The sequence below is a fragment of the Achroia grisella genome, unplaced genomic scaffold (assembly GCF_030625045.1).
Source record: "Achroia grisella isolate CSIRO2021 unplaced genomic scaffold, CSIRO_AGI_Agris_v1 utg719, whole genome shotgun sequence".
Lineage (NCBI taxonomy): Eukaryota > Metazoa > Arthropoda > Insecta > Lepidoptera > Pyralidae > Achroia > Achroia grisella.
Window position 1 is genome coordinate 884319 of NW_026713002.1, and position 26044 is coordinate 910362.

At 35.0% G+C, this 26044-nt stretch overlaps 2 protein-coding genes across 2 annotated transcripts; both read right to left on the reverse strand.

Moving 5' to 3' along the window:
• Positions 1-678: 678 nt before the first annotated feature.
• LOC131850230 (zinc finger protein 91-like) lies at positions 679-4875 on the reverse strand. The gene is made up of 2 exons (XM_059200400.1): positions 3801-4875; positions 679-1805 (listed from the first exon to the last, which is right to left on the reverse strand). Exons 1-2 carry the CDS (start codon positions 4873-4875, stop codon positions 679-681), a joined length of 2202 nt encoding a protein of 733 aa, XP_059056383.1.
• LOC131850231 (zinc finger protein Xfin-like) lies at positions 4853-25879 on the reverse strand. Its single transcript, XM_059200401.1, has 7 exons — positions 25430-25879; positions 23833-23989; positions 22807-22908; positions 21636-21821; positions 9670-11484; positions 7820-9592; positions 4853-6431 (listed from the first exon to the last, which is right to left on the reverse strand). The coding sequence occupies exons 1-7, from the start codon at positions 25580-25582 to the stop codon at positions 5224-5226; spliced, it is 5394 nt and encodes a 1797-aa protein (XP_059056384.1). The 5' UTR covers positions 25583-25879; the 3' UTR covers positions 4853-5223.
• Between the last annotated feature and the right edge of the window lie 165 nt (positions 25880-26044).

Below are 26044 nucleotides of genomic sequence, written 5' to 3' on the forward strand. Positions count from 1 at the left end.
CTACATGCGTACTACGACTTCGGGAGGCGGTTGGTTTCCGACAACAGGTTCTGCAGTATGAGGAGGCGTTCATACAGATGAAGATGTATGATGTTGATAACGAAGGTATTGTTAATAATTGGTTTTAATTGTATTTACATTATCATGCCTAAAATGCAAGGGGGGGATGGATTGGAGGGGATTCTTAATAATGGGGACTAATGGCCTCATTGCTAGTAATGCACCATGTCAGGTTGTCCTCGCTGGACCGTCGTGGTTAATTTCAAATGAATTGGGCTAAGCTCATCCTATCAGAGTCCAAAGTTGCGCCGCTAGCGTATACCGTTAGCACAGGCGCCATTCCATTATCAACTATACTAATATTATAAAGAAGAAAGATTTATTTGTTTATTTGCAATGAATAGGCTCCGAATCTAATGGACCGATTTGAAAAGTCCGAGATTGTAGGTTAACGTGGGCAAAAATACAATAAAAATCTTTATATCGCTAACGCTGCAGAAATTATGAATAACAGAGCAAAGTGATATACTACAGTTTTATAGAGGACATCAATATCCAAGCGGGTGTGTGTATTAACTTTTATATTTTTTGAAATTTCTGTTAAATATCCGTCCGAATTCATTAATAAAACAATACCAAGCACCATTATACCCCAACTCGAGTACAATGTTATTACCGCTAAGGTGCAACGTAAGGATTTATCGAATTTTCATATACAATCGCTTGAGGTTGTGTATTTTTATGCATGCGCAGGTAATGAGCCCGCATAATCTTTTTAGTTGTAAACGCTTTCCCACAAGCCTCGCATTTGAAGTTCTTCTCGCCACTGTGTTTGTACATGTGGTTCTTGAGGCGATGACTGTTAAAAGCCTTCCAACCACACACTCCACAAACGTGATTCCTCACTTTTAAATGTGTATCGCGTACATGAGTCATCATCATGCTCCGAAAGACAAACGTCTTCGGACAGTGCAAGCACTTCACTTCCTCGCGGTTCTTGTGTTCAGCAGCCATATGCCTAGACCTCATGTAATGACTTGAGAACGTTTGGGAGCACACCAAACATTTATGTTTACTGTTCATATCGTGCTGGTTCTTCTGATGGGTTCTTAACTTTGATCTAGTTTCAAATTTCTCGCCACACTCCGGACAAAGTAACCCTGTGTTCTCATGTACAGATTTCACGTGAAGACGCAAAAGATGGGCATCTTTGAAATGCTGCCCGCAGACATCGCAAAGTATTGCCGAGGTGCCTTTATGGTCTTTGTTTGTATGGTGAAGTAAAGGCCCGAAAGTGTAAAAAGTAGCGCCGCACGCTAAACAATCGACTGAGAGATTACCTAATTTGAATGCTACCATGCATATCCCTATATCTTTATTATAAACGACATTATGCTTATCGACTAAATGATCTATTACGTCATATAAGTCAGTTATAGTATCAGGACACAGTTTGCAGGATAAATTTGATATATCAACGTATACTATAGGCTCCCAATAGTTGTTCATCGTTTGCTCCTTTATCTCGTCACCGGTGTGCGTTTGCTGATGGTTTTTGAGTTCATTTACTTCTTGAAATATGTCGTAACAATAGAAGCACCTATAGGAACTCTTTAACCAACGAAACGGCATTACTGTTGTCTTTATTAATACTTGAATCACGTTCAATCTCATTATTTTCTGTTTCTCCTTTGATGTCAGTGGCGATTTCCTTGTGGTGTCTACAACTGTCTCGCTCTCTTCTGCCTTGTCTATTTTTTGTGTGTTCTTTGATTTCGTTGATTTCTGGCCACCTCTAGGTTCTCCTGAAAGGAAAACATCATCTTTATAGAGGTTTTAATAATTTCCGGAGACATAGAGGCAGCCAGAAATTGTCATGCATTTTACTTATTACAATACAACGATGTCTAACAATTTGACACGATGCCTACCTTTCCAATGGAACAATAGTTATATTTCCAAACAATATTATATTCATAAACATATTCGATGTGGGATTTTTTTTCTATATAAGTGTGGCATTGGTATGTAACGGAACGACTGTGTTAACTGTTAAATGAATGTCGTATGCATGAATTGAAACCTAAATGACGAGAGAATGGCTATAGAAGTTAAAGGAAACGAATGAACGAGTGGGAAATGAGTAATTAAACGCTAGAACGAGGAACGACGAATATTTCTAGAATTTTCTAGAACTTTCATGTAATTTCTGAAATTAAATTCCTAACGCGCAAAAAATCTATTAATTCGACTCCTCGGACTTAACAAACCTATTTACGACAATATTTTTGATTGGAACTGGACATACAAGTTGGGACTTCAAAGTATAAGTGTATTAACGTTCATCAGTAGTGTAGTATAACACAAATTTATAGTTCTTTTCTTATACAAATTTGTTACTGCTAGAAATAAAATTACTAAAAATTCTGCCTTATTACTAGCTGACCTGCGCAACTTTTGCATCACATAACATACATAGTTGAGATAATTTTTTGAATGAATAAATGAATTAATGAAAACTCTTTGAATTTGAAATGAATTAAAAAACACATTTAACATACACATACGTTTTATGTTTATACATATATATGATAATATAGATTAAGCTGAAGTGATTTCTTGCGGATTTAAATTTTATGCCGTTTTTAAAACATTTTTCTTTGATGCTGCGTTCCTATTGGTCATAGAGTGATGTTATATAGGCTATAGGCTTTCCAACATTACCCCTTCGAACGTTTTGACACAGATCTGTGAACCCCTCTTAAACCGTATTACCGCCTTGTCACAGATCTGTGCCCGCAAAACCGTGAAATCTTTTTAGCCAATTTTATCGTTATTTAAAATAAAATAATACGCAATTGTAAAAATACAACTCGCGCGCGCATACCACCTTCATTCTCGGTTGCTGCGACAGACGACGGACATTCCAAAGGTTAAAAGAATATTTCAAAGCGAACCAGTATTTCCTGAGATTGGAGCGTTCAACCAAACTCTTCAACTTGAAGCTATTACTGTATGTATGACATTTAATATATACAGATTAACACTCTGCCTATCCCGTAACAGACATAGCGTGAACATATTAGTAGTCATGTGAATTAATAATAAAAGAGCTTCATTAATTAACTTTTATTGATGTTATTAATACAATATGTAAATTTTATTTTTCAATTTATATATTATAATACAATTGCTTGTAAAGAGGTTGTTCACAACATTATGAATTCTATATTGTTTATTACAATTAATCAACCATTTTGTATATTCGATTAGAACAGAATTGTGACCAAGTGTGACAAGGATCGTGATATTAGTGTGACGTGATTTATGTAGGATACCTAAGTGCTTATAGTACCGCGGTTTAACAATCACTTCCGACGATCCCGTGTTCGATCAAACATGAGTCATTTGTAGTCATGAGTATCAATTGTCTGTATTGGTCTGGGTGTTTTCTATGTATATATGTATGTAACAAAAAATAATAATTTTAGTACTTCTATCAGATGTCTAGTACTGGTGCTGTGTAATTCTTCTATCCAGGGTTATTATTTATGGACAGCGACCCCACCCGGCTTCGTACGGATGCTTTATCAATCTTTGAATCTCTCAGCTTCTTATAACACGCATGTATTATACATATAAACCTTCCCCTTGAATCACTCTATCTATTGCTGAAAACTGCATTAAAATCCGTTAAGTATTTTAAATGATATACGCAACCAGACAGCGACGACAACTTTTATACGTAAAGATACTAAACTACACTTGTTCAAAATAATGTAGCTCCATTTCATGTTTACTTAGCGCCTCAAAATCGGTAAATCCTTTATGACACCGTCTACACACACGCCCGTTCTGGCCTGTATGTACTTTCATATGCGCACGCAAATTGCTCGATCTACCAAACTTTTTGTCGCAAATACTACAAGCGTAATTCTTCTCCCCAAAATGTTTCCTCCTGTGGAGTTTGATCATCCATTTAATAGCCGTTTTATATTCGCACAGATCACATTCATAACGCACATCAGAATGCAGACTTTGCACATGTAACACCATAGCGCCTTTCGTCGTGCAAATCTTCGGGCAATAATCACATTTAATCCTATATTTCTCTACATTATGCGCTTTCCCCATATGCACTTTCACTTGATAGTTATTATCAAATGTCGCACTGCACAGATTGCATTCGTGAGTTTTGACTTGACCATGGATCCTCTGTCTGTGCCAATCCAATTTATGAGAAGCCTCAAAGAGTTTCCCGCATAAGCTGCAACGATGTCCAACATGACAATGGGTAATGTGACGCTTAAGGCGTATACTGTCAATGAAACTCAATCCGCAAACTTGACAAATATATTCATGCGTGATATGTTCCTTGTTCATATGTCGCATTAAAGAGGTGAAATTGTCAAATTCAGTGTCACAGATTACGCAATGCATAATGTCTTTCTTTAGATTGAAGGGGAAGAAGCAAACTCCTGCTGTATCGTCATATTCTTCTTCATGTACTGCTGTTATATGCGATATAAGTTCTTCAAGATTATTCAGTGTATTATTTGGACACAGTTTGCAAGATATATTGGTGACATCAATTTTAACGGGGACATCTTTCGTTATTATTTTCTTTGGTATACAATTTTCCAGGTCTACTAAATCGTGTTTCGATTCTGTGTGCTCACGGAGTGTAATACAATCCCTCATAACTTTCCCGCAGTAGAAACACCTGAATCCTGATGTATTCCAGTTGAACGGCATCACTTTGCCATACTGCAGTACGGTGAGAACATTCTTCCTTGCAATATAGAGTCGCTTTGTATTCTGCATATCTCTCTTGGTTTGCAATCCTGGAAAGAGAGTATGAGATCGTTTACCCATTCTTCTATTTTCTTTTAAACTCTTTTTGCTATAACTATCAGTTCTATTTTATAAGCCGGGATAGCAACAATAAGAAGCGTTGTATAGTGTACTACATAATATGTTTATTTATAAACTACATTAATGTCCATCGAACATATTATTACGTCATTTATTTATTTTTACATGTCATCAATATCATATTGTGTTAAAACAGATTATATTTACAGAGTATACTAAACGTGCATTTACATACTATTTAAGAGGATTAATAAATACTGGTATCACTGGACTATAAATATTAATATAGGTAATAATATAAGTACTTGATATGAGTAAGGTATATCACTGTTCTTTTCAGTTTTAGCACTAACTCACGTATTGTTCTATAACTTCAGCACCATCTATAAATTCCATTTGTACAAGTTCTGTTTCATCAATATCCTCAACCACCTCAGGTAGCTCTTCAGAAAACTCTGGGTGACGATTCCTCATGTGCATCTTAAAGTTGGCTTGGTGAGCGAATGCTCTGTTACAAATGGCGCATACAAATTTCTTCTCTCCCGTATGTAGAATAGAATGCGTATTCAAGTTGCTCTTTTTCGAGAATTTCTTTCCGCATACGGCACATATGAATTTCTTATCGCCATTGTGTTTAACCATGTGCAATTTAACGTCGTAAGGTCCGAAGAACTTATCTCCGCAGACCTCGCATTCCACATTCTTCTCTCGCAAATGGACTCTTCTCATATGCCGGGACATTATACTCTCTTGGGGATAAACTTTTGGACAATAAGGACATTTAATCTTCAACTCTTCAACACCATGAACATTCGCCAAGTGTAACTTTTTAAAATACGGACTTTTGAAGGTCTCTGGGCAATGGGGGCAAGTGGATAAGTTCACCAAATGCACGTTTTTCTCATGGAGTATCTTCTTTGATAGTGTTGCCATGTTTATGCCGCAATAATCGCAGGTGTAGCCGCCTTGTCTGTGGTAATAACGGTTATGCATCTTCAAGTGATTCTCACCTTGGAAACTTGTACCGCACACGTCACAGATGTAATCATGTGACAAATGATGCTTGTTAGCGTGCCGAAGGAGGTACTCAAAGAAGACGAATTTGGTATCACAGGTAGGACATGTAGGTTGATCTTTGTCGAGTTTGAAAGGCAACAAGCAGTTGGGAACGCTTACATCATACTCAGCGTCGTGAGCTATAATTAAGTGATGTATCAATTCTTCCAAATTTGCAACACCATTATGACAAAGTTTGCAAGTAATATCTGTTACGTCAATTTTAACTGCGGCGTCTTTATTTCTATTGTTCTTAGTTCGATCATGTACGATGAGTTCAAGATTTTCCAATTGGTGTGAATTTGCTGTATGTTCACGAAGTAATTGTGGATCTTTCATAGGTTCTGAGCAATAGTAACACCTATATTTCCCTTTGTACCAGAGGAATGGCGTCACGTTGCTGTACTGCAGCACATACTCGATATTTCTGCATTTTATCATTAGTTTACGCGCCAATTCCATTTTCTTATATTTGTCTTCCACTGTGTTTAATTTTGCACCTGCAAAGAAATTGGTAGTTTTACTTGCAATTATTCCTTTTCTTCGATAAATCCTTATTTATACAGGTATGTTTCTTTTTTCGTGTTTTTTCTGTAGCTTTCTAAGTTCAAGTAGTAAATGATGCAGTACGGTAAACAGCACAGTAATATATGTAGATATGTAGACTACTAGATACCAAGTCAGAATTGCATTCTTCAGTTAACTTTTTAATACATTTTATTAATACATTTTATATTTTTACTATTAAGTGAAATTTAAACGATTTGTTGATTATTTTTTATTCAGTGCCTTTACTTAGTTTCTTTATATGCTCTTACTTCTTTACGTATTTTAATACTATAATAGGTATTGAATCTTGAATCTGAATTAATATTTCTGATGTAATGACAATGATATGACATGCAAATACCCAATTTTTAATTTCATCATAATTAATAAAAATAGATAACTTAATATTTTTATTATATAAAATTTTATAGTATACTTTTTAATTGTTATATTGTTTTTGATCATAAACTACGAATTACTGCCATATAGTTATCAGCCAATCTAAACTTTTTTATTACAAATAAATACCGTCATCATAATACCATTATATGAAATTGTCAGAAGCATCTTAACGACGAATTTCTGTGTTAGAAATCTTACCATGTAATGCTACAAAATTGATTTTGCAACCCATGGTTTCTTAAGTACCAGTTATCTATTGATGTACTTACAATGAAAATATAATAATGGGTGTAATGGGTACAAAAGAAACAGATTATTACGTTTGGTAAATTGTAATTAAACGTTTACAATATAAATATACATGACTATTACTTCTAGAGTTATTATAATATTTCATTATTTAGCTTTAAAATTAGACGGAATTTCGAAATTAACATTGACAGATTACTTTTTCTCTTCTCGTACAATAATTCATTTATGTGTATGATTAAATATGTGTAGACTATGATATAATTCAATATTGCTTTAAATTTTAGGACTAATATGCAGAGTACAAATACAACAATACAAATTTCTTTTATCATTAACATTTTTTTTCACTTTTAAACTTTTTATTACATGTTCTTTATAGATTTCGGACCAATATTTTCTATTAAATTTTATCGTACGGTTACGGTTGCTTTATTTTTGGAAAATTGTTACACAATTACGCTTAAATGGTTGGACGGATATGAATGAAGTTTGGTAGTCAGAATATAATCCTAGATAAACATAAATAGAAATTTACAGGACCTGAATTTTAGGGGGCGATTATTATAAATTAAATTTATAGTAGATTATTGGTTTGGAGTATTTTATAACAGAACAAATGTCGCAAACAGTTACGACTGAAGGTGACCGTATCTTTTATGCATATCCATATGGGAATGAAGATTACTTTTCCTTAGGAACGCTTTACCGCAAACTGCACAAACAAATTTCCTTTCCCCCTCATGTTTCACCATATGCATCCTCAGTAGATAATTATCAAAGAATCGTTCATTACAAACGGAGCACGGTACATTCTTCTCCCTTAAATGCGTCCGCCTGATATGATCCTTCATAAAGGAGTTTCTTGTAAACATCTTCTCACAGTAACTACACTTGTGGCCGATATCATGCGCCTTAATCAGATGCTTCTGCTTGTGATACTGAGAAGGGAACTTGTCTGGACATTTCGGGCATTTATAATCTTTCGCGTTGTGCTTCCTAGCTCGATGTCGAGCGAGACACCACTGATTCTTATATTGTATCCCACAAATATTACATTCACACGAGCCGGTATGCGTATACGATATATGCACGTTTAAATTGGCCACGTTTCTGAAGCATCGTCCGCAGAAATCACAAATTCTGTTGTTATTGCTATGCTCTGCATTCATGTGACGCAAAAGGATACCAAAATATCGAAATACTTTCTCGGGGCACACCGGACACGGCATGTTATCTTTTATAACTTTAAATGGTTCCAAACAACCAGTGACAGATTTATCGTAATTTGCATCATGTTCTGATATTAAATGATCTATAAGTGTATCCAATTCGGATATTGATTGGCAACACAGTTTACAAGCTAGCGAGGCAATATCAATTTTGACGCAGACTCTCTCTCCTTTACATTTCCTCATAGATTTCGATTTAAGATCACAAACAGGATGTTCCGTTGTTGTATGTTCTCGCAATTCGTCAAACTCGATAAACTTTTTCGAACAATAAAAACAAGTGTATTTGGAGAAGAATTTAAAAGGCACAGCTGTGGACATGTTGAGGACACATTGAATATTTTGTCGTATCTGCAAAATGTTCTGTTTCTTTTTCGGTTCTTGATTATGTTCTGAGATAAATGCAGTATTGTCCTGCACTTCTATTTGAGGAGCTTTGACCTTACACTTACTTATATGTTGTGAGAGACCTTGAGAAGAACGGAACTCTTTTGCGCAAAATGAGCATTTTAAAGTACCATCCTGAGGATGTTCTATCCGAATGTGTTTCTGAAGAAGGGTAAGCGATACAAATTTCATGTTACATTTCTTGCACCTTCGAAAATGTATTGTGTTCTGATGTGTGCGCAATAGATAATAAGTCTCAAAGTTCTGTGTACATTGATCACATGGGTAACCACCTTGACGGTGGTAATTTCTTAAATGTAATGCCATATCTCTTTTCTTATTGAATGTTGCACCGCAATCGTCGCAAATAAAACTGTTTTGTGGATGCATAACATTCACGTGGTTAACCAGATATCCGAAATAGCTGAACTGTTCATCACAGTATAAACATCGAAAATCTACGAGCTTGTATTCTTGGAATGGGATCTCTACTGTTTTATCATACTCCAACTTGTGTTTTCCGATCAAATGGTCCACTATTTCCTTTAAACTATCAAATGGTTCGTTGCAAATTTCGCATGCAATTTCTGATATATCTAGTTTTATTTCAATGTGATTCCCTTTAATAACTTTTAACGAGTAATCCTTAGTTGTACAATGTCCGTGTGATTTTGTATGCTTTTTAAACTCCTGATACTGCATATAGGCCTGAGCGCAGTAGAAACAGAGAAATTTTCCGCGCCATTTGAATGGTATTATCGTAGTGTTGTTGAACAGTATTTTCATGTTTTTCCGCCTTCTCTCAGAGGCACACGCTTCGTAAGGCCCAGGCGCATATTCATCTGAAAACAAATTATTCTTGCTATAGTGGCACCATATCACTGCATTAGTTTTTTACATATCTATTAAGATAATTAGGTTTGCGTGTCAGGATTAGAGTTTTTTATATGCGATGACATGTGAGCTCTAAGGTTTTTCTTCCAGAGGAATTTCTTGCCGCAAAAATCGCAATGGAAGTTCCGTTCGCCGATGTGTTTTACGGTGTGCGTTCTTAAATTTTGCACATCGAAAAATCTCTCGAAACATACTGAACATTGTACGTTTTTCTCCTTCAAGTGTGTCCGCCTAACGTGATTCACCATGTGAGAGTTCTTAGTGAACAATTTGTTACAGTACGAACATTTATGGCCTGTACCATGAACATTTATCATGTGCCTCTGCATCCAATACTGAGATGTAAACTTCTCTGAACATTCGGAGCACTCAGCTATCTTAGAACCGTGGACGCGGCCACAATGAATTTGCAAGGCGTTACTTGTAGAGAATTCTAGTTGACAAAAATCACATTTGTAACTGTTAGGTCTATGACGTCGTGAAATGTGAGCTCTTAAGCTAGGATCAGTCCTATACGCCTTTCCACAGTACACACAAATAATTTTGTTATCAGTATGACTTCTACTTACGTGTTTTAAGAGTATTCCGAAATATCTATACACTTGCTCACAGAAAGGACATGAAAAACTTTCTTTTATTAACTTAAAAGGTTGCATGTTATTGTCGACAGACTCTATGTACTGCGCTTTATGTTCCGTAATAATATGATTTATTAGCGCGTCCAAATCTGGGATTGGTTCGAAACACATTTTACAGGACAGAGAGGAAATATCTACTTTAACTCTAATACCGTCTTCTCTATTACGGAGTCTTAAACATTTCAGTTTAATATCACAAACTGGATGTTCAGATACCGTATGTTCTTTGAGATCATCACATTCAGTAAAATCTTTCGGGCAATAGAAGCATCGAAATCTGTTCATGAAATATTTAAATGGTATAGCAGTAGACATATTTAAAATACAAGCGATATTATTCCTAATTTCAGATACAGACGCTTTCTTTTCGGTATCATCAATCGTGATACATTCTTCTACAATTTCAGAACCATCTTTAACATTGCATTTCGCGGCGTGGTTTAGAAAAGCTAGTTTAGTACTTAGAGTTTTGAGGCAAAATCCGCATTGTAAAACCCCGTCAGATATATGTTCGAGTTTCATGTGTTTAAGCCTTTTACTACTGGAGGAGAATGTTGCGAAACATATATTGCAAGTTGACGAATGAGAGTGTGTTTTGTGTTTCAGTAGAGCGGCATTAGTTGAAAATTGTAATGAACATTTCGTGCATTGATACTGTTTTCTATGATGTGTCCTTAAATGGGATTCCAAATCTCTTTTTTTATTAAATTTCTGATTACATTCATGACAAAGGAAACAATTGATTGGGTGAGTATTATTAACATGAGTTATAAGTTTACTAAAGTATTTAAAACTTTCTTCGCATAACAAACATTTTAAATCTACTAATCTGTACGTGGATATTGTCAACTCTACTTCCTTGTTATAAGGTAGTTTATGTTTAGACACCAAATGAGTTACTATTTCATCGAAGCTACTAAAAAATTCATTGCACAGTTCACAAGTAACATCAGAAACATCTATTTTCACTTCAGCGTCACTGGTGCGTACTAATTTAAGCGCTCGATCCCGGTCTGAACAGTAGCCGTGGGCTTTTGTATGCTTCCTCAAATCCGCATAATTAGTCAAGTCCTCGCCACAGTAAAAGCACATGTACTTTCCTCTCCATTTAAATGGCACCATCGAGGTATTGTTGAATAATATTTGCAGATTCCGCCGCCTTAGTTTATTGGCGTTCACAATTTTTGCCGGCCCAATTTCATCTGAAAAGATGAAAATCAGTTTGTAATTTCAGGGCATCGACTTTATGTTTAAAATCTGCAAATATTATTCCGAACAATTGTGGAAATTCTGATATATTATACTAACTACTATTATAAGTATGAAAGTTTGTTTGTTTGTGAGCGCCGTAACCTATGTTTACTACGCTGAAATACGCCTAAGAGATCGTTACTCGCCTTTAAAGAGGTTATTAAGAACTTACAACTCTTATTCAAAGAATCGGTCATCAGTTGACATATTTAATGATTAATTTCGTAGATATCTCAATAGTCTTATAAGTTCTAGTTGAATCAGTACCAATATTTTTTTAAATGGTAAAATTTTAAAGTTATACTGTTTGTTAATTCCGTACAGACTGACATTATAGTCACGCATAATATTTTTACATAGTCCATTTCTGATGTTTCTGATGATTTGGAAAAAAAATGACAAGTGAACTACATGCATAGAATGGCGAACTCAGTGATATTCCTATCCATATTTTCTGTCCTGTTCATAGTAATTTTTATAAGGAATTAGATGGAATATTAAAAAATAAAATTTTGCTGTTAAAAACTAATAATATATTTACAGTCTTAATACGTAATTCGTGTTGTAATATGAGATCAATATATTCAAGTCTTATTAAAATTCATATTAAATTGTAGCCAACTAATTTAGTAATTGCATAGAATGCAAATGCTTGTTATGTCTGGCCATATGCGTCCGAAGACTCTTTCTCCAAAAGAATCTTTCACCGCAGACATCACAATGGAAATTTTTCTCGCCACTGTGTTTCACCATATGCCGTCTTAGCAGTATATTATTGAAGAACTTCATATTACAAATAGAACATTCCACGTTTTTCTCTTTTAAATGCGTTCTTCTTATGTGATCACGCATAAAGGAGTTACGGGTGAATAGTTTCCCGCAATACGTACATTTATGCCCTGAGTCGTGGGCTTCGATCAAATGTTTTTGTCTTAAATATTGGGTGGCAAACGCTTCCGGGCATTTTGAACATTTAGCTGCTTTAACACCGTGTGCTTTCGCCATATGCATATATAATCTAGAAGGTATATTACATTCTGCACCACAAATGTTACATTTAAATCGGCCGTCCCTGTGGTGTCTCCAAATATGAACTCTCAAGTTTTGATCGCGTCTAAAAGTTTGACCACAATAAACGCATATTATATTGTTATTGGTGTGTTTCTTATTCATGTGCTTCAAAAGTGTTCCGAAAAATCGAAACACTTCACCAGGACAGTGAGGGCATTCCATATGGTCTTTGATAAGTCTAAACGGTTGCAGACATGTGGTGATAGATTTGTCATAGTTAGCTTCGTGTTTCAAAGTCAAATGGTCCAATAAGTTTTCCAAATCACTCATAGATTCGAAACAAATCTTACAAGCGAGAGAAGATACGTCGATTTTCACGCAAGCAACCGATTCCCTACATTTTCTAATACATTTCTGTTTTATATCGCACACTGGATGCTCCATAACTGTGTGTTCTCTCATAGTATCTGAATCAGGGAAATCTTTAGAGCAGTAGAAACAATTAAATTTGTTTTTATAAAAGTTAAAGGGTACAGCAGTCGACATGTTTATAACTATGAGAATGTTTTCGCGAATTTGCTTAACACTGGGCCGCTTCACTTTATCTTCGTAACAATCGTCGAGATCCATAACATCGTAGCTCTCTTTCTTTATCGTAAAATCGAATATATCGCCTTCTCCTTTACACTTCCTTGCATGCATTTTTAGACCATGTTTCGTGTGGAACTCTTTGTAACAATTATCACATTGCAGAGATCCGTCATCAGGATGTTCTAATTCTATATGCTTTTGCTTCAAAGCAGCCGATGGTAATTTCAATTGACAAATATTACATCTAGTTAAATGTCTATTGTTTTTATGTTTCCGCAAGATATTTAAAGAGCTAAACGTTTGAGGGCACATTTCACATTGATAGCCCCCTTCGCGATGATAATTCTTCATGTGGGAGAATAAATCTCTCTTCTTATTGAACTTTTGATTGCATTTGTCACAAATGAGACAGTTCTTCGGGTGATTATTGTTCACATGTGACACTAAGTAACCGAAGTAGGAAAATTTCTCACCGCACGCTAAACAAGCTAAATCTACCAATCTGTATTCTTCTATAGCCATATCTACGTCTCTATCGTATTCTAGTGTATGTTTTATGTATAAGTGGTTTATAATCTCGCCAAATGAAGGGAATGTTTCGTTGCAGATTTCGCATGTAATTTCTGAGACATCTATTTTTATCTCCATGTTTTGACCGCCTTTTAAAACTTTCAGAGAATGATCTTTGGTAGAACAGCTGCCGTGTGATTTCGTATGCTTCCTTAATTCTGCATACTCAGCGATATCTTTGCTGCAGTAGAAGCATAGATACTTTCCTCGCCATTTGAACGGCAGTATGCTTGTGTTGTTAAACACAATCTGTAGGTTTTTCCTTCTACGCATCGAAGATGATTCGCAGCCCTTGTATTTCCGCAGTTTTAGATCTGCAAATGAAAGCTCAACTGTAAATGTACCCTTATTATTGTATACTAAAATAATTTAAAAAATTAAAATCTTTTTAAAAAAATATGTAGATGTTTAATAAACACAGTTAATTTAACAGGGTACATTTAAAGTCTCTATACTGAAAGCCGATATGAACAATCAAAAATCGACCGACAACAGCGTGACTCTTAACTTAGGAATAAATGAATGAAAATAACAAATCACATTAAAATGCAAAAGTAAGTAATGCAGTGAATAAGTTATCCACTTTAATGAGATACCAATACAAAAGAAACGGCTATTTATGACATTTTGGACTTATTAAACTTAATAAGAAATTGTACTATTGTACTATTATTATGATATTACAGGTTCAAACCTAGTGTTGTCTATAGGTGAAAATCAGTGTTTGCTCCCTGGACATATTTCACACTGAGCTACGGTCTTTTTGCACTGCTACAGCACACAGCTCTGGCGAAAAGTTGTTTATATATTTTGGTTAATATTTTTGTTGTATTTTTTTTGTCTTTATTGTGTATTTTAATGTGCTGAAGAGGCAAATAAAACGTTTATCTATCTATTGACCATAAATTGAAACAATAACGAAATCTAAAATGAAACAGCAGAATACTTTTTAGGAAATACTGATGATGAGATAAACAAAACTAATATTCTTTTTCTATAAATTTAATTTATGTATATTATACATTCACTGCATCCGGATGGTGAACCCGCATATGCAATCTCAAACTGTTATTCTGCACGAACGACTGACTGCACACAGAACAAATAAAGCGCTTATCAGTATTATGTATGCGCATATGATCTCTTAGAGTTTGCTTCCTCGCGTAGGACTTCGAACACACATCACACTGATGGACCCTTTCGCCAAAATGCTTCACCATATGTTTCTGCACATGTGTCTTTGAGAAAAACTTTTGCTCGCACATGGAACACGAAAAGTTCTTCTCCTTTATATGAACTTCTTTTAAATGCACCTTCATTTTGCTCATAATACGAAATGTCTTTCCACAAACAGGACAATTGAATTCGGGCATTTCCACGTTGTGAGATATATTGTGATGCCGCTTCCTTTGAGCGTAATTCGGGAATGTCTCAGCGCAAAAGTAGCATCTTAGCATTTTATCTCTATTGTGAATTTTTGAATCGTGATTATTTTTCTGAGTCAACGAATCGAAGGTCAGCGAGCATGAATCGCAACGAAAACCAGATCCATGGCTTAAAGAGTGGCATCTCAATCTATCCTGACTTAAAAAGGACTTGCCACATAACTCGCAAATGTAATTCCCATAGTGTTTGTTCATATGCTGATTCAACTTAATAAAATATTGAAAGTCTTCCTGACAGACGGCACATTGAAATGTGTCCTTTTCCAATCTGTAAGGTATCAATCCGTACCCACAATCTTCCGTGAACGTTTTCTTATGAACTACCTTTAAATGATCGATTAGTTTATTTATATCAGTATGTTTAATGTTGCATAGATCACAAGATAATACTGAGACATCAACTTTTACTTTTTCATCCCGCCTCAAATACGAAACTGCGGCTTTTATATTCCGCTTTTCGTGCCCATTTTTAGTATGTTCCTTAAGTGTATGAGGGTCTTTGAACATTTTATGGCAATAGAAACACAGATAATTGTGGCGATGCCATTTGAATGGTAGGACTGTGGAAGTTTCTAAAATTATTATAGCGTTTCTCTTCATGAGGCGATTTCTTTTGGTTGATGATATTGTGGATTTAGATGGCACAGTGGTCGCTCTCTCACCTAAAAAGAGAGATTCAGTTTGTAATTGACGGTTTCTTGATGGGCTCTGACTTATCAGGTGTAGTATCGTTATTATTGCGACGGATTTAATCTAATGCATAACTTATGTTAATTTTATTGTTGTCCAATATACATGATAAATATATAATAGTACTAGCTAGTAGTTGGCACATTACAGGTGCTGGCGCATAATTTTTGGGTTTAATTTATTTGAATAGAAATATATAAGTGATGAGTGTTGAGTTGTCTTATTATGCAGCCCAATTTTATACATTTTGTAATATTATAGAAAAGTTCCTTTTATTATTTTCCCTGTTTTGACTGTTAATCGTTAATTTTATTTTATACTACGATGAACTGAAGAACCTGGTAGTATGTTTATTGGATCCCTAGAAGTTCTTCTAGGGAACAAAATAGTAGAGTTTACATTATGTATAATGTTTACATACATTACATTTACATGTAGAGTTTACATTATGTATGTTGTCTTACTCCTTATAAGTATGTAGTGATAAGTGTTGTAAGTGAATTATCAAGTTGCTGTCTGTGTATCCCGCCACCATTTGTAGGTAATGGATTTTAAGAAATTGTAGCAAGAATGCAGTTAATCCATAGTCGATTGCGCAATCGACAATTTTTATTTGTTGTACAGTTGTCAATTGTACATAACATGCCCCCCTCCCCTACGCCAGTCAAATCACACCGCAAGACACTATGACCAGAACTGACGGATAAAATTAACAAGAGATTAAGATAAATCTTAATAAATATTACATAGACGTTCAATAATACTTATGTTCCTAATAATAAAGTTAAATTAGATGAAACGTTCATTTTCTACATTATAATTCATTGACAGCAAATTAAGCAGGTTGTATTGATCGTACAAAATGGATTTCGACCCGATTTTAAGAAAGGAGGAGCTTCACATTCGTACAGTTTTTCTTGTGTAGGTTCAGAGGTAACCATATCTATTCACGTAAAAATAATTGTATTTTTACGTGAATACATTATGATTTATTATTTATTTATTTATTTATTTCAAAGCTGATGCTTGTCATGTGATCTCATATAAAGACCAAGATCTGACCAGTACTTTTTGAGTTAGCCGTAAAAATGGGCTTGAAGTATATAGGGACAAGAATTGAATGATATTTTTAGAACCGATGGCTTTTATGATGATGGATAGAGTGTGTACTTTCCAAAGGAGATATTTCGTTTATGCAAGAGTGCTTACAACTATATAGGATGTATAGTGGCGTTTCCTTGGCTACCTTGGCAAAATCATGTACATGATATATACTTATTAGCATATTCTATCAAATTAGCCGTCAGTTTCTTTGTCTTACGTTATTACGAAAATACTGCTATAATTATTTCTTATTACAACCATTGACCGAAATTAGAAATAGACTATATGATACTACTTGTTTTATATTTATTGCTCTCAATGATCTAGCGGTTAGCAGACCGCCTTATTTCCAATGGCCGCGGGTTCCATTCCTCGGATTTGGTACAAACATTTGTATTCATGAGTACGATTGTTTTTATACGTTTGTGTGTTAATATGTATGCATTTAAAAAAAATATGCACCCAAGTAACTATGTCGGTTGTGCTACTAGACCCATAACACAAGCTCTGCTTACAGTGCGACTAGATGACATTGCGTAATTTGTCGAGGGATATAATCTTTTCATAGTAGACGTATATAATCTTTACATGGAAGTCGTCTCCGCTGTCTGTTCGCTTAGATCTTTCAAACTGCGCAACGCATTTTAATGCTATTTTTAGCGATAGATAGAGTGTTTCAAGAGGAAGGTTTATATGTATAATACATGTACACAAGTGCAACGCCGGGACGGCGCAAAAAAAAAGTTAACCACATGTATTTCACCTTTTTTTACGTGTAGAAAATCCCATAATACGTGGGTCTAACCCTTGAGACCGACCGAAAGGTCTCCATGAGTGATTTTACCCACGCAAAAAAAAAGTTAACCACATGTATTTCACCTTTATTTACGTGTAGAAAATCCCATAACACGTGGGTCTAACCCTTGAGACCGACCGACAGGTCTCCATGAGTGATTTTCCCCACGAAAAAAAAAAGTTACGACACATCTATCTCATCTTTTTTTTACGTGTAGATAATCCCATAATACGTGGATCTAACCCTTGAGACCGACCGACAGGTCTCCATGAGTGATTATCCCCACGCAAAAAAAAATTAACCACATGTATTTCGTTTTTTTTTTACGTGTAGAAAATCCCATAATACTTGGGTCTAACCCTTGAGACCGACCGACAGGTCTCCATGAGTGATTTTCCCCACGAAAAAAAAAAGTTACGACACATCTATCTCATCTTTTTTTTACGTGTAGATAATCCCATAATACGTGGGTACCCAAGCTAGACCACTTAGCACATTCTCTATAAATAGCTCAAAAGAAATAAACTATACATTTATTACACGTTTGTCGTTCTTATGAATAAAGGCTTAATCTATAGTTACTTAAATTAATATTTCCTGTTACATGACCTTGATAACGTATTTGGTAAGTGTAGAGGTAATTTAGAGGCAATTATTTATTATTTAAACCTTCATACAGTATACTAGCTGTACCCGACTTCGTTCGCGTGGAATTTAACTTTATTTTTCTAAAATAAAAGTAGCCTAAGTTACTCCTTATTACATCAGCTACCTGCCAATAAAAGTCCCGTAAAAATGTTACTTTGGTGTATGTACAGTATTTGTATTCATAACCATGTAGTAAAAAACGGTTATTTCAATATTACAAACAGACACTACAATTTTATTTATATATATAGATTAGTTATCCCCATAACATTGTGTCTGTAGCCAAAGTTCCATGTCTTAACTCCGTGGCGTCGGGGGAAGGAGAATTAAAAAAGGAGATTATTACTAATGTGAACTGATGACATCTTCGCTAGCAATGTACCATGTCAGGTTGCCCTCTACGCGGTTACCCTTGGAAACCATATTGATAAATTCCTGGTGTATTCGTCACGATGTTAACTGACCTGACCTCATACACATCTTATCATCCGCCACTGGTGTCCCGCCACGGTAAACCATTAGCGCAGACGGGTGCACCATTCCATTATCATCCGTCACGATGTCGGCATACTCATCTTATCATCCTCCACTGGTGTCCCGCCACGGTAAACCATTAGCGCAGACGGGTGCACCATTCCATTATCATCGCGGCACCTATACGGGGAATATCTCCCTTCTTACGACTCCCGGTCTGTGTGGGGTCGGCGCGAGACGATACTTGAAATAACTCTCTACTACCAGAGAGTAGGGAGTAGTCACTACATTATAAACTACACCTAAGTCGTAGTCTATGATGTAGTGATTACAGTAAGGTTAGTTTTATTTTTATCAATATTAGAGGTACCTGATACGACATGGCGTGTCGTATCAACCACTAAATAGGTTGATGGAAACCGTGGATGGTGGCGGGAGCTTCACCGACAAGAGCACAGCTCTTAAAATAAGAAGTACCTACTAAGGCACCAGCAAACAGTAGCAGAGAAGAGAGAACATCAGGGTAGCGGGTAGCTGCTTCAGCTATAAAACTAGTTACTTCCCAATGGCGATAACATGATCAGATATAAAGAAAACAATTTTTTAATGTTACTATAGCGTGGAAATTAAACCTGCCAACATCGATAGATAAGAGAATGGTTAAACTACTTAAAAAGATACAAAATGTTATCAAGTTGCAACATAAAATATCAATACAATATTTTAGAACGCCTGGATTGTATCTTTATTTAAGAAAAAAAACTAGTTTTGTCTGCAACAACTATTTTGGTACTAAAATCGCTTATAGAGGCATATCCCTTGGGAAGCTAGCGAGCTATGAGAATTCCTAATCACTAAAAACTTGCAAGCCTGAAAACTAGATACCTAGTTTATAAATAAAACAACAAATTGCTGACATTATTTTTTTTTCACGACATTTTATAGTATTTCTATATACTTAATCAGAATTTATTTTATTTTATTTAAAGGTTAATTCATTTTGTTTTGCATTGCCGTGCATTTATCATTTATTCATTAAATATGTACAGTACATAGTATGCACCGTATAGTTATGCTATTTAAAAATACAAAGGACTATTTATCGTTTGTGCGTACAAATAAATCATTTATTCATTAAATATGTACACAGTATGCGAGTATGGACGCCGTTTTAGACCGGCAGTGGTCACCATCCGCCGTTAAACATCCACTTGCAGTTCTCACCGCTGGAGGGTTACAACATTACTTATACCATTTATTCCACTGTATTGTATAACATCAAACAGCACGCTATCTATATAACGCTACAAAAACTACTGAACGGATTTTGATGTAACTTTACAGTAATATAACTTATATATCAGAATAACACATAAGCTATAATTTATGTAAAATGGGCGAAATATACTGCTAAACATCAAGTAAGTATAACACAGACGAAGTTGCGCAGGTCAGCTAGTAATTAACAAATAAACATAGAAAATAAAGTTACTGAACAATTATGCAATTAAGAAGATAAAAAAATAAACAAATTGTATAATATATGAAATATGAACTACCAACATATGTACTGTTTTAAGTTTGACGCGGTCATTATTTATAATTATAATTAGTAAATCACGGGATCTTATAGTAATAGGTTTTATTTTTGTTGAGTCAATCACTGGATTGAACTACACCAACCGAAGGTACTGGCGTCAGAAGGGCATTACATCCCAAGAATGGTTAGAGAGTTGATTGAAATACAGAAATATAAAAATTTCAACCGGGAAGATGGCTATAGACTCTCTAATGCCTGGAATCCAGTGATTGGTTTAATTAAACAAAAACATAAAACGATCACAAAGTGTATTAAGACGTGAAGATACTGTGAGTATAGTTTGCCGAGATGAATATCGAGCGAGTTCCAATAGTAGCAACAAACGAAGACGTGTAAAGGTAGACGAATATGTCTGTCCATAAAAGATTTGTTTACCGTCTACCCGCTGCTCTTCAGTTGACCCGTGATCATGGCCGTTGAAGCACTACCGAAATATCGGGAACTCAACAAAAATAAAACGTGGTAAGATCCCGTGATTTACTAATTACATTTATAAACCAACATATGTAAAAAATGTATTGAACAGTGCAGAATAAAGGCTTCTTTATGTCTATCTAAAATGTCCTACATGTATAAATCCCGTGATTTACTAATTACATTTATAAACCAACATATGTAAAAAATGTATTGAACAGTGCAGAATAAAGGCTTCTTTCATCATCTAAAATGTCTTCCATGTTATCCCATTTATTTACTAATTACATTTATAAACTTCCATTCATCTCTGTTCGCAGTCATTCCGTTATTTATTTCTCACCTATCATCTTTCACACAGTATAAATCTCTTTTTCGGTCTTAATTACATTTATAAACCACATATTAAAAAATGTATTGAACAGTCAGAATAAAGGATATGATCTTCTAAATTCCTACATGTATAAATCCCGTGATACTAATTACATTTATAGACGATTACTATGTAAAAAATGTATTCTCTGAATAAAGGCTTCTTTATGTCTATCTAAAATGTCCTACATGTATAAATCCCGTGATTTACTAATTACATTTATAAACCAACATATGTAAAAAATGTATTGAACAGTGCAGAATAAAGGCTTCTTTATGTCTATCTAAAATGTCCTACGTATAGAAATGACTTTTGTATTTGATGACCAATACTAATCACAATCCAGACGTCCTAAAAACAATACATATTTATGAATCAAAGCCTACCTTTGATTACAGCTTTGGACGATCTGGGCTTCTCCTCCGCGTGTGAGAGTTTCGCCTTTTTCTCCGATTTCACTGCTGTGGCTGTCTTCTTCGGCCGTCCACGTTTGGTCTTCAATGGCAAGGTCGCGACTGTGATATCTTTGGAGACGGTGGGTTCTTGTTTCTTGTAAGACTTCAGGGGGACATCTGGAATTATTGGATGGTTTTTAGAATGGCTTGAGCGGTGTTTCCGAACCTTTTTAGGGCTATTCTCCACCATAACCATTCTAAAATTCTTATGCAACCTTATGAAACATACATAATACATAATATTAAAAAAATTAACTGACTACGTTTCAGGAAGAAATCTCTAGTGATTTCTTCTTGCCAACATTTGTATTCATTACTATGATTGTAATTAGAGATGAAACGCATAGCAGTTTGACCGGATATCCCAAATATCCGGTATTTGGCCAACCATGTGACTGAATAGCCGGATATCCGGCGGGATTTAGCTAACTAATATATTAATTTTCTTTCTATAACAGTCATTTACTATTGTGTAATTAAAAATTTAAAACTAAAACTAATTTTATTCCTTAAGTAATACTAAAACTAACTAAATAAAGCCGGATGCCTATCCGGTATTAAGGCCGCCGGATAGTTACCGGATATCCATTTCATCTCTAATTGTAATAGCCTAGGTGTTTTCTATTTATATTATTTATGTATTTTAAAAATATGTATTTAAGTATTTACTGGTGAATTGGTCATGATGGGCTAACTGACCTGACCTCATGCTCATCTTATTAGCAACAACTGATGCTCTGCCAGCTTATACCGCTAGCACAGATAGGTACACCATTCCATTATCATTGATTATAAAAAAATGGCTAAATGGATCATCATTACATAGTATAAAATAGTTGCTGTCTCTGTCTGTCCCTATAAATGCTTAAGTCTTTATACGCGACGGATTTCGAAGCGGTTTTTTCAATAGACTGATTAAAGAGGAAGGTTTATATATATAATACATGTACTCCCGAACGAAGCCGGAGCGAGTAGCTAGTAACGAATATAGAAGATTCTTCCAGGATGACGGACATAGACCTTACTTAATTTGATACTTAGGAAATAGCTCATGAAGTTATGGGTAGTAGCTAGTAAAATAATAAAATTAATAATACCATACCATCTCCAAGGTCTAGGTCGTCTTCCAGGTACTCAACTTCTGCATCATTGTCCATCTCGACATCTTCACTTTCCGCCTTCATTTGGGCTTGATATATAAGTACTAAAACATAAATAGATAGATAAAACTTTTATTTGCATCAAGCTCTTTAACACACAAGGTGCAGTCATATAAAGAAAGTAAATACACAAGTACACTGCCCCATTAACAAAATACAATATAGGTAAAAAAAATATGTGATGCTATGTTTACATTCTGCCGCTTCCCTGCCACTCGCGCTGCCGGAAATATTGCCGGGCGACAACTGAGTGAGAGGGCTGAATGTAAAAACACGCAGCCACTCGCACGATAAACCGACAATCTAGGGAGCGCCGGGCAGCGCGAGTGGCAGCGCCAATGGTATGGTGTTTCCACTCGTGTTTACACTCTCGCGCTGCTCACTTCCCTGCCCACTCGGGCTGAGCGCAAATTGGGCATAAGTAACATAATGTGTGCATTGACTATATGCAAAAAAAAGGCCGCACCTCAGTATATTGTTTGATACAGCAGCAAATTAGTATACTGGGTTATAGTCCTAATCAATATAAGTCAGTGGAAGGATAGTGGGTTGTTAATAATGTGGACTGATGACCCCATTGCTAGCAATGTGTCATTATAGGTCCCCTTGAATTAATCATTGTAAAAAATAAATGTATATACTTAACAATATGGATGAAAAATAAAAAAAAGGAAAATGTATTGATATGTGTAGAAATAAAGGCTTAATCTTATCTTTATCTTAAGGTCCCCCTCAAAACCATCATGCTAAATTCCTGCTAATTTGTAATAGGCCTCTTCAATAAATGGTCTATCGGACACTAGAAGTATTCTCAAAATCAGATATAATCAGAACAGTAGTAGAATATAAACCAGGAACAACAAAACTCAAAATCTTCTTTATAATATTAGTATCGATTGACAAACATTACCTATCAATGATCATAGACAATATGAAAATGACTGATTACCATACTTCTTCTTAATTACCTTTTGATCTAAATTCCCCTCTGCCGACCATGTCAACGAATTTTTTTTCCGAGTCCAGAACCTGCTTTTTGAAGTTGCATGCGTCCCGCAACCTTGTGATGCAAACTTCACATATGAGTCGATTAGGGCCGTTGGGACCTTCATTGTGCTGTGATATCTGGATGAATGAATAATATACTGTTTCAACTATTTTTACCAATTATACATATAATATACTAGCTGTGTCAGTGACTTCATCATGTAGTTATAAAAAACACGACAGTTCTCCTGATTTCGCAACATTTTTCACAATTGTTTTGCTTCTATTGGTCATAGTGTGGTGTTATTACTTAAAGTCTTCCTCGATAAATGGACTATCCAACACAAAAAGATTTTTTCAATTCAAACCAGTAGTTCCTGAGACTAGTGAGTTCAAACAAACAAGCAAACTCTTCAGCGTTATAATATTAGTATAGATGAATAACATTAACAATAATTTAAAACAGAATGAGACCACAAACAGAGAGTTTTCTAGGTCCAGATCAATTCAGTTTTAGATTCATGGAAAGTGGCAAGAGCTTCACCGACAAGACTGTAGCTCTGAAATTATGAATTAATGAATAAAAATAGCATGTATACTTTATAAATAATAATAATAACAGAAAAAAATATACCAATTGAGTTTTTGTCAGTTCTTCTCAACTGAGGTAGTTAGCCTAACTGGATTGTATAGATGGTAGTAAAAAATTATGATTTACATAAGAGGCCAAAAGGTGTCAAAGTGCCAAAGTGAAAGAGGATTCTTAGTAATGTGGACTGATGTCCCATGTCAGGTCATACCAGGTCAGATGTGACCTTGACATGGTTCACCCTGGAAGCCATTGTGATAAATGCCTGGTAAAATTGTCACAATCTGACCTCGATAAGATATTATCATCACCCACCGATGCCCCAACAGTATAAACCGTTAGCGAATGCAGGTGCACCAATCCATTATCAAATATGAAAAGATCTTATATGAGTAAATTTTTATTTACAACTTCCGGCTCACTTAGCCCTAAAAATGTAATGTCTGAATTTTCTTTTACACAATATGACAAAAAAAACTATTTAATAACTGACCTATATGTGAAGACAGAGGTAATTAATGCTAATGGGGTAAGGCCAACATTGCTATTGATGTACCTGTCAGGTCAATCTTCATGAGATCTACCCTGGTTACAATTACAGTTAATTTCTGCTGAAATTGTTACGGTCATTATAACAATTTACCTAACTTTGCATTTTATAAGCGTCCACTGGACCCACTGCATGCCATTCGAAAGGGGTGGCACCTTTCACTTATCGACCATTAAAAACAAACTGCATGAAGAGCACCAAGCAAAACAAAGTCATTTTGTGATGCCTGTACTACTCATACTTTAGTCCTTGAGAAAGATAGCTTCATGCCTACTTATTTTGTAACTTACTGCTCAGTCTATACAAAAACAAACAATGACCGTAACACGACCAAAACATACCGGTTATTGGTCTATAATTATTACTTTTTTTTTAAACATAAACAAAGTTAATAGTACATAAATTATGAATGTATTACGTATTTTTATTAATTACTCACACTAATATCGAAGCATTCCAATAACATATCCGCGTAAATTTCATTTTCATTCATCCAAGAATACTCCGATCCTAAATCTTTGTAACAACCTTCCGAAAGACAGCATCGGCAAAGCCCGGGGCTCTCCTTCACAATAATATCCCTAAAATCCATTTTGTTACACTTAAACACTATTCAGTTTAATAAATAAGTAATGAGTTAATTATTTAATAGATTCACATTATTGAAGCGTCTATACGCTTTATTAACAAAAGTCAGCCATTTTGATTTGGAAATTTTGAAAATTGGAGAAAGAACCGTAGACAAAAATCTACCAAACAAGTAGACTTGTACGCCAATCGAATAAATCGAATCGAATCTACTCGAATGGTCGAATTATTAATGTGGTCTCTGGTATCCTTAACAAAATATTGAGATGCACACAAACTATATTATATTAGAACATTAATTATTTTTTGTTACAAGAAATTTGCTTGTACAAGAGGAAAACATATAATTCACAACAAATTAATTTGAAATTCGTGTAAATATAAAAAATGAAAAGAAACAAAAAATAAGTATTTTTAATAATTCTACACTTCCGCAAGAAATACTCGATGGTGGTACATTTCATTA

What these genes read in the sequence shown, in the direction of transcription:
- LOC131850230 (XM_059200400.1), bottom strand. Translation starts at nt 4,875, where the DNA reads ATGGGTAAACGATCTCATACTCTCTTTCCAGGATTGCAAACCAAGAGA. An exon ending in TACCGATTTTGAGGCGCTAA is followed by an intron (nt 1,806 to 3,800) that starts GTAAACATGAAA and finishes TTTTCCTTTCAG; the next exon opens with GAGAACCTAGAGGTGGCCAG.
- LOC131850231 (XM_059200401.1), bottom strand. Translation starts at nt 25,582, where the DNA reads ATGGATTTTAGGGATATTATTGTGAAGGAGAGCCCCGGGCTTTGCCGA. An exon ending in CGACCTAGACCTTGGAGATG is followed by an intron (nt 21,822 to 22,806) that starts GTATGGTATTAT and finishes CAATAATTCCAG; the next exon opens with ATGTCCCCCTGAAGTCTTAC. An exon ending in GTCCAAAGCTGTAATCAAAG is followed by an intron (nt 11,485 to 21,635) that starts GTAGGCTTTGAT and finishes TCATCTTTTCAG; the next exon opens with ATGAAATTGGGCCGGCAAAA.